The 9,502-nt window shown below is 39.2% G+C and overlaps 1 protein-coding gene across 1 annotated transcript; it reads right to left on the bottom strand.

The window, feature by feature from the left end:
• Positions 1–11: 11 nt before the first annotated feature.
• dhrs12la (dehydrogenase/reductase 12-like a) lies at positions 12–9,452 on the bottom strand. Its single transcript, XM_044355146.1, has 11 exons — positions 9,332–9,452; positions 8,695–8,829; positions 6,352–6,485; positions 4,909–4,991; positions 4,710–4,805; positions 4,368–4,449; positions 4,204–4,265; positions 3,624–3,728; positions 2,641–2,731; positions 2,340–2,477; positions 12–977 (listed from the first exon to the last, which is right to left on the bottom strand). Exons 2-11 carry the CDS (start codon positions 8,748–8,750, stop codon positions 862–864), a joined length of 963 nt encoding a protein of 320 aa, XP_044211081.1. The 5' UTR covers positions 8,751–8,829; positions 9,332–9,452; the 3' UTR covers positions 12–861.
• Positions 9,453–9,502: the final 50 nt, after the last annotated feature.

The following is a 9,502-nucleotide window of genomic DNA, read 5'->3' as shown; positions in this document are numbered from 1 at the left end:
TTATTCTAGCATGCATTTACAAGATAGACTCCAGCCAAAGCCACAGTCAGTAAAAAGCCTTTTTAAAGGTGCAGGGCAGATATTACCAAGTCATAAAAACATGGATTTTATTGCACGTAAAGTGATGCTGCTGCTGCGGTGCATTTAAGGCACGCGGCTCATAGAGAGAACACTTCACCTCCAGCCTGAGTTCAACCTGTTCATTACAGCGACTGCACTACAATATAACAAATACACTTAACAGAGCTGTTAAATACACATCAGCAGTTTGGCACGTTTATGTTATCTAGACACAACAATGAGACTGAACACATAACTGGTGCTGTGTGAATGCAGACTGGGCGTCGTGTGCGTGACTTCGGTCACATCAGATTCCCATCTGATTGACACCTCTTATAAAGTCACAGTAAAAGACTGGGATGTTGCTGTGTGTGTGTGTATGTGTGTGTGTGGCTCATGAAGCTGCTCTCTCTATCAGCAAGAAAACATCCTTTGAAAACTCATTAAACATCAAACATTTTTATACAATAAAAGTTTTAGTTCTTATAAATTTGAGCTTATAAATAAGAAAAATAGTTATAAAAGTAGTTATAAAGCATTACAAATCTAGCTAATCCCTCACTTACAGGTGAGTTTATCTGGCATTGTGAGGCTCGTTTCCCAAACACATCTTAAAACTCAAAGAATAGCTTCATATGTGTTTGAAGCCAGTGTTAACTCTCCAAACAGACCCAGATTTATTCCTTCCCCCTCTCCTGAAGTGTATGTTCAACAGGGGGATGAAATACTGAGCCCAGCCTCAGTCAGTATGAGCTGGTGGTGTTAGTGGTGGGGGTGTACTGGTACCCAGCTCCTGCTGTCTCAGTGTGGCTGGAACGTCTTGGCGAAGTCCTCCAGCAGAGACATTAACTTCTGCTCCTCCAGGGAGGAGCTGTGGGTCCAGGCCAGCGGCAGGTGGGTGGACACCATCCTTCGGTCTGCACATGAACACACACACAACATACTTGTAAGAGCTATTCATTGCTTTACATGTGTTCCCTCGTCTGGTTCTGATGTTTAAAAAATATTGTTTTCCACAAGGTGTCAGGGGAAATACAGTATCAGAGTTCAGGGATAGAAAGCCAAAAGGACCAAACACATGTATAAATATCTGCCTCCTAGTTTTGAAGGTGATTGGTTGCAGAAAAAACAGGATTCATTTTCAGCCAATGGCAACAGATTCAAACAGCCTGAACATATTTTAGTGGGATATTTTTACTTTTCACTGTTCATGACTGTTTGATTCCACAAGGAACGGCACTGAAATAGCCTCAAAGGTGTCAGTAGTTGCAGGTATTCAATTTAGTTCTAAAATAAGCAAAACATTAAATCACCTCTAAATTGTAGTATTTTATTATTATATAATGTATTAATTCAAAATTGCTTGTTTGTAGCTACACAGTTAGTTAGACATAGAAAAAAAACACTGCAGCTGGAAGTATCTGAAATAAGATTTTCCCTCACTTGTGTGATAGATGTGATGCCCAATCAGAAAACTCTGTGTAAATTCATGATTAAACTGTGTGTACACACAAAGCAAGCCATCCATATGCATGGTTCTGTTTTATAAATTTTAATCACTGTGGAACTGGGCGCATGTGCACAAGCCTTATCTCCAGTCCCACAATTAACCATAAATGGATGAAGACGCCCTTAATCAGCTGTTATCATATCAACATGCTGCTCCAGCAGTCTTTAGACCTGTCAGTGAAACAAACAGGACAGAAATAGAGCAGTTTCACTGACTGTGTGGCATCGGCGAAGTTCTCCAACAGCCAGAGCTGTTGTTATGCATCACCATTACAGCTGTGGCAATTTATTGCGCCTATATCATTATTTCATCACATCGCAGTGATATCTCAATTATTATTAAAGATCAGAAATATGTAGTGCTCATATCTAAACATAAAGAAAACCCAACAATAGTGCCTCATATTATATAAGATGTAATGAAACGTGCTTTTTCTATTAGGCTACAGCCTCCCTCTTCAAGGCCACAGACGTCATTGTGTGTATGTGTGTGTACACCAGCGTGCAGTCGTTTGTGTGTGTGTGTGTGTGTGTGTGTGTGTGTGTGTGTTCAGAGGGGCACTGTACTCTCTGGCAGTATCTGGCACCAAAGGCAGCCCACTCCAGCTGCAATGGACACAGGCCAAACTTACACACACACCCCATGCCCCCCATCCCACCCACAACTGACAAACACATAATTCAGTCAGCGGACTTCTCTTCTTTTCTCTTCCGCGTTTTTTTCAACACACAAATCCCTAAAAGATAAAAAGGTGCTTCTTTAGTTTTACCCTGATAGAAGCGTCCGCTGGGGTTTGTGATCGCAGCCTCAGAGATAGCCAGCCACACCACGGTGTCAGCCCCCTGCTCTGGGGTCCGCAGGCTTTCCTTCATAGAGCTGTGGAAGTCTGGCATGGCATTAGCCACCGCTGGCACAAATAGACGCAGAGAGAGAAGGAAACAAAAGATAAGCGCCCAGTGTTTATAATACAGAGTAAATTGATAGTGTTTCAAATTTTGAATTTATGTAAAAATGTGTCCCAAAAGTGGCAGCTATGAATTCCTAGTGGATGTGACATGTGTGGACGATACCTGGAGTGTCCACCCAGCCAGGATGCATGACGGAGAAGTGGATGTTAGTGTGAGTCTTAGCCAGCTGCTCTGTCATCACTACCTGCTGCCTCTGGAACACACACACACACACACACACACACACACAAGCATGTATGAACATGTTTTAAAGAGATGAGGTACATGCTGTGTGGCAATAAGCAGGTGATTCACACGTTGTCTTTGGCACGGTCAGTCAAACCAAACATCTTGATGCTTCCCATTGAAATGATCACTGCATCATACCAAGGCTGATACTCATATTTTTTGACATCCCAAATTTTGTTCTACATACTATAAAATGAAATACATTAAAAACATGCGATTAAATATCTTAACATTAGCCATTCTAACACTAGAAATTCTAGGTTAGGAATTTAACCTAACCTAATTTAAAGGATAAAACATACTCTTAAAACCAAAACTTAATAAAACATTTTCATGCAGATTTATATTGAACTGGATCAATTAATTGCATCAGACACAATTCAGGCTCAGTTAAGCTCAGGTTCAGTGTAGTACTGAACAATTATTCAATTAATATACAATCAAAAATACAGCATCATATATACTATTCCATAAATATCCTAATGATCAATAAAAGGCCCATATTAGCTCAAAAATTAGGAAATATACTTTTTATCATTCTACTGCTTTAATATCTTGTCTTAATACCTTTTTATGTCTTATGTTAAGCACTTTGAATTGCCTTGTTGAAAGGTGCTTTACAAATATCTGTCACTATGACATACATTTTCCAAAAGATTAATCACACCATTGTAGTTCTTTTCTTTCTTTTATACAATTTGCATGGAAATAAGCCAGTTTTGGCTGTTTCCTGACAAACTCTGAAGGTCGGCAATGTCCCACAGTCTGTCAGTTACGACCTTTGTGATGTTTTAACGCACTGATAAGTAGTCGCTTATCAGTGCATTAAAACATCACAGAACAAGCTGAGTTCTTACCTTGTGCTGGGCGTAGACCATGGTGCCGTCATAACGGCCCCTCTCAGACTGCAGGTTTCCTGTCCTGAGCTTCTGCACCAACATCCCCCCTGATGACACTGTGATCTGAACACGGAGGAATGGAAACAGGAGTGAGGAGGTGGGGGAGGGAGCTCGGGTTTTAGAGGGCACAATATAAGATCCAATTTCATATCAATTGTATACAGTGTTGTAGTGTATTGTAATGTTTAAAATTTGATCCACCTCAGCCATTAAAATGCTGCTTACATGTTTCGCACTAATAATTATAATCCAATATTATAATATAAGATAACGCTGTTGTTGTTTGCATAATGAGTACTTTTATTTTTGATGATTTTCCTAATATATACTACCTTTTAACATGTGATCTGGTATTTTGCATTTGTCTCGCAAAAATTCCCCATACCAGCAATTAACCATTACATAGCCACAACCCAGTGGCCCACACCCATTAAATGTACATTAAAATGATGGATCATGCTGAGAAAAGCCTCTTTGAGCATTTTATTACATTTTTTAACTGAAGGAGGAGATTCTGACTTGTGTCTGTCAGACTCACCACTCTGGGATCTGCACTCTTCTCCAGTAAAGGGATGAGACTCTTTGTGAGAATGTAAACCCCTAGAGGACAGACAAGGATGGAAAAAAAACACTTTTCTCAACTACCCTTGTTTTTTTCCTCCCATCGCTTTCTTCAAACCTCACCCCTGACCTGTGACTCACCCAGGACATTTGTGGCGAAGCTCTTCTCAAGCCCCTCGGCATTCACATCCCTCTGACTCATGATAGAGCCTGCGTTATTGATCTGCACAGATTACAACATATTAGACGATCATTCACTGCAGTCAAAAGAAAACAGAGACCTGACAGATGTGACATTATGATGTATCTCTTTTCTTTTCTTGAACCAAAACATTAAAATATATGAGAAAACTGAAGTGAGCGCCAGCAAAAAGCAATAAAAGCAACACTGAGCGAATGAATGACAGAAAGATGGAGATAATAACCTGATAACACATTGCCATATATTTTCCAATATAAAAACAGGTTACTCATATCACTCACCAGTACATTGAGAGCCTTGTACTTCCTCTTGAAGGCTTCTGCAAACTCCCAGACCTTCTTGGTCTCAGACAGGTCCAGGATGTGGACGTACACCTCCTGCAAAGACACGAGCCATTTAATGAATAATATCACATCTGGAGTGACAGAGTCTGTCCCCTTGTTTTTCAAAATATCTGTTTAGAAGTGAATCACACTCTACTTTATTCCCTGTCTCCTTGACGATATCAGCCCTAGCCTCCTCAGCCTTGTCCTTGTTTCTGCACACCATGTGGATCGCTCCACCTGTGACAAAGATCGAATAAGCATCATTATTTACCAGCAGGTAATTTGTATCTGGATGCGTTTTCAAGAGGAAAAGACAACAGGGTTTATCTTCACCTTCCTGTGATGAGCCCAACTTCATATGATGGCTGTTATATTATTTACTATATTTACCAAATGCTTGTTTTGTTCCTGCTTGTTTTCAACCAGTTTATGAAGATACAATATATACAGCACACAGCACATGTTTTTCACTTTGCATTAACCTTTCACACCATTCATCAAAATCCTTCTGTCCTTTGTGAATAGATTAAAAACTTCCAAAATAGTTATGAAGCACAGCTGCAATGTTTTAAGGTTGAGTTTTGTTTAGTAACATCAACTCAGTGTGCAGGCACCATCTTCTAAAATTGATTTGCCTTCTTGCAAATATCTGATAATAAATCTGATAAATAAAAGAAATATGTGAGGATTTTGACCTGGATGCACCTTATCTGTGTACTTAATGAGAGATTTATCATCACTACATGGTGTTTGATTATCCTAAGTATTGTATTATTAAAGGCTAATGTTACCTGACCCATTCAAAGATTTGCAGAATTGGACATTTGTATGATACATATTGGGAAAGTGTTAGATGTTACAAAATTATTAACATTTTCTTCCTATTGTATGTGCAATATGTACAATTATAATTCCATCAGTGTTTGGTAGTTAGATGTATGGGCTTACATGCAAACAAGCATAACTATTCTCATACTACTCATATTACTTGATATATAATACAGTATGTGTATGTGAGATAACATGTTCTGTATGTATGCGAGAAAATATAGACACCAAGTAAGTCTTGGTGTGTTTGTAAATATATGTGTACATGTATATATGTGTATCCTTGATTCATTGACTTTCCCTACATAACTGTGGCTTGCATGGAATTGGAAGTGTAGTGCATAGATTACTAACTTTTTACACCACACCACCTGTTCCCTTTTTTATTTTTTAAAATTTTATTCAATTTTTTTCTTTTTTATCTTTAACAGCTTTAAATATGTATCTATGTATGTACATAAAATACAGTGTAGGGGTCTCTGCATATGTATGTTTATACAGTATGTGCACATATGTATATATATATTTTTTCTTTATTTCCCTTTTTTCTAATATATACTGTATCTATATTATTGTTTGTAACCTAAGTTATTGTGTAAATATAATTCACAAAAGAAGCATTTCTGTGACTCATAGAAACTCATAGTTACAGCTGTAACTCCTAGTAATAACACTAGAAACTTCCACAGTACAGTTTCAGTGTGGATGTCTAATTTGCTTGTTCAGGTATGAGCTGATTTGCTGACAAAGAGGGCAGTAGGGTTGGTACCTCTCTTAGCGATGGCCATGGCGGTGGCTTTCCCAATGCCACTGTTGGCTCCTGTTATCATGAAGGAGCGTCCCGCCATGGACACCTCCAGGTCCTTCTCCACAAATCGCTTGGAGGCTGACAGGAAGGCATTCCTGCAGAGCATAAACATTTATGAATTATTTCTGTATCAGCAGCCTGTTTATCTGCACATCTGTACTGTGTCTGAATCTCAGCCTCAGGGCTCAGTCCAGTGGATGCTGGGATGAGACTTTAAAGGGGTCAGAAGGTTCACTGCAGAAGGACAGCAATGAAATAAAATCAAGTTGGCACTTACAATGCTGTAATAAAACTCAGCTGCACACATCCGGTCCTGAGAGAGAAAGTGTGTGTGTGCGTGTGTGTGTGTGTGTGTGTGTGTGTTTGTGTGTGTGTGTGTGTGTGTGTGTAGGGTAAGAGAGGGTCCGTGTTTGAGGTCAGCCTGCTTACTGTACAGTACGTCTCTTCACAGCATTACTGTACAGATACAATGAAAGGAGGAGCGTGCCTGGCATCATCTCTGATGAGAAGACTTGGGGGGTGAGGAGGGGGCATCTGAGACTACCGATGGTGACAACAGGATCGCTGTATGTGTGTATGTGAGTGTGTGTGGCACCAAGGACCTCAATTCCACCCTTTGTCCTGGATGCCATTGTTGCGGGCGGCTGAAGGGGGGAGATGAAGGGATACAGGGACGGGGGTAGTAGTGAGGCTAAATGCCCGCTCTGTTCGATGGTGTCATGCAGAGAGCTATTAGTGAAGGGTCAGAGCGGGTTGCCAGGCAGCTCTCTAAGAGAAAAGATAACACAGAACAAAGGGGAGAAGGGAAACAATCACAAAAGCACCTCTTCAGATAACTTGGCTTGCTTTATACTGATGAGGAAAGGCGCTTCAGAGCTGCAACAGATCAGATCAGATCAGGACATTTAGAGCTCTGTTGGTTGGACAAATGACTTATAACCTTACATGACTCCTGCTGAGTCACTAGAAACTGTGTTTGATTCATAAATCAGTGATATTCGAAGGCTCTAAACCTTTCTTTCCTTTCTGTTTAGTGATGTAGTGGGACTCACATGGTAAAATCTGTAGTCAGCGATCAGCAGGGTGCAGCAGCACAAATAAAAATCAGACCCATTATACATACATTTCATCCCTTATAAAGATCAAGTCCTCATATAACATTTCCTCTAACCCAGTTTGTTGTTACTTATTAGGGTGTTAACTTTCATCAGGACTACTAACATCAACCTAAAATTTTGACAAAAGTCTTAAATAAGAGACATGAAAGCAGTCTAAGTGGGTTTCCCCTTTCTATTCTAGAGCTGCAATGATTAGTCGATCATAAGAAAATTAATTGCAGACTATTTTGATAACTGATTAATCATTTGGAGTCATTTTTTAAAAGCCATTATCTGGTTCCAGCTTCTTCAATGTGAATATTTTCTGGTTTCTTTAGTCCTTTATGATAGTAAAGTGAATATCTTTGGGTTGGGGACAAAACAACACATTTTAGTTTGTATCTTAGGCTTTGGGAGACATTGGTCAACATTTTTCACCATTTTCTGATATTTTTAAGATCAAACAAGTAATTGATTAATTGTGAAAATAATCGACCGATGAATTGATCATGAAAATAATTGTTAGTTGCAGCCTTACTCTACTCTATTTTATTCTATTCTATTCTTTTCTATTCTATTTTACATTATCTAGGCTGATTGGGAAATGGAGTGGCTCAAACCCATCTCTTAGGATCTATTTATGTAGACAACCATCATGATATATACATTTTTGAACAGACAAATGAACAGAAACTCAATGTATATTGCGGCAAAAACATCCACCTAGATAATTAAAAAAAAAAATCAAATAATTAATTTCACTAGCAGTAAACTATTTCTATTATTTCAACTTCAAATGGACATCTGAGTCTCTAACTCAGTTTAAACATGCAGTAAAAATGTCACACAAGCTTTTAGAAGGATGCCTGTAAAAGTTACATATGGTAACACATTAACTGAAGTGCACTTTGATGTTTAGATCCATTAGAATCAGAAAGAAGCACATTATAATCATAACAGAAAATGACATTTTTTATTAGCAAATTGAATCTTTACATTTTCTCTCATCTAGAGTTTCTTGTTTGTCTATAAATGATGAGATTATGCTGCATTATAAAGTGTTACTGAGGGTCAGCTTGTTCCTTCTCACTACACTGGGAGTGATGCACAGGACACATCAGCCACACACACTCACTGCAGCTCCTACAACACTGAAGTGAAGTCTCAGCAGCATAGAGGGCAGAGATACAGTATAAAGTCATCTTACCTGGTGAACTCAGTCACTCCCTTCAGGAACCAGGCGGAGTTGCGGTACAGAGACATGGTGCTGCTCTGGAAGCCTCTCGCTGCGCTGAGCTCTCTCCTCCGCTTTTACTCTGGATCCAAACCACGTGTGGCCCCACTGAATTAACATCAGAGGACCACCCAGCGGCAGGCAGGAAGGATGCATATTCAACCTCAAATGTAATATTCAGTTTATGATGCGACAGCTCTTAAAGCTGAATTTACAGTGATCTACAGCCTGCGTTATGAGAGCACATTATTCCTCCTGTAATGTACACAGGAGTTTATTAGACTGTTAGTTACATTTTCTACATGACATTACTCCATTCATCATTTTCCTGACACATTTACGTGCATGGTTGTGGCTGTGTAGTCAAGCTAATAAAATCTGACTACAGGAACCTTTAAAACCCGCCAACATAATTGAAACAGTATATCTGGTTTGTTTAAAACCTATAGAACGACATTTAACGTGGGGTCTTGTGCCTACATGGCATATTTGTTAACTTGCACGGAGCCACACTGTCTAAAACCTTCATTTGTAGCGTTAAAGTAACGTTAATTAGTATTTAAAACGTTAAAATATAGCGTAGAAGTAAAAAGTACTTAAGTACAAGTACCTCAAATTTGCAGGTTACTGAAGTGCAGTACTTTAGTAAATGTTCTTCCACCACTGTAATAACTAAGGATGAATATAACTGCAGCCTGTACTGTGAGTTACCACACATCCAACAGCTGCACTGGTCTAGTCATGGACTGTATATAAAGAGGATCTAACCTACCTGTTTGTT

This window comes from Thunnus albacares, chromosome 6 (genome assembly GCF_914725855.1).
Source record: "Thunnus albacares chromosome 6, fThuAlb1.1, whole genome shotgun sequence".
In the NCBI taxonomy this organism is placed as follows: domain Eukaryota; kingdom Metazoa; phylum Chordata; class Actinopteri; order Scombriformes; family Scombridae; genus Thunnus; species Thunnus albacares.
Note: the sequence above shows the minus strand (reverse complement) of the source record. Positions and strands in the feature narration are given on the sequence as shown.

Coding starts and splice junctions, on each gene's coding strand:
- dhrs12la (XM_044355146.1), bottom strand. CDS start 8,750: ATGTCTCTGTACCGCAACTCCGCCTGGTTCCTGAAGGGAGTGACTGAG. Junction 4,266..4,367: donor CTTCGCCACAAATGTCCTGG/GTGAGTCACAGG, acceptor TCTGTCCTCTAG/GGGTTTACATTCTCACAAAG. Junction 2,732..3,623: donor TGGTCTACGCCCAGCACAAG/GTAAGAACTCAG, acceptor TGTGTGTTCCAG/AGGCAGCAGGTAGTGATGAC.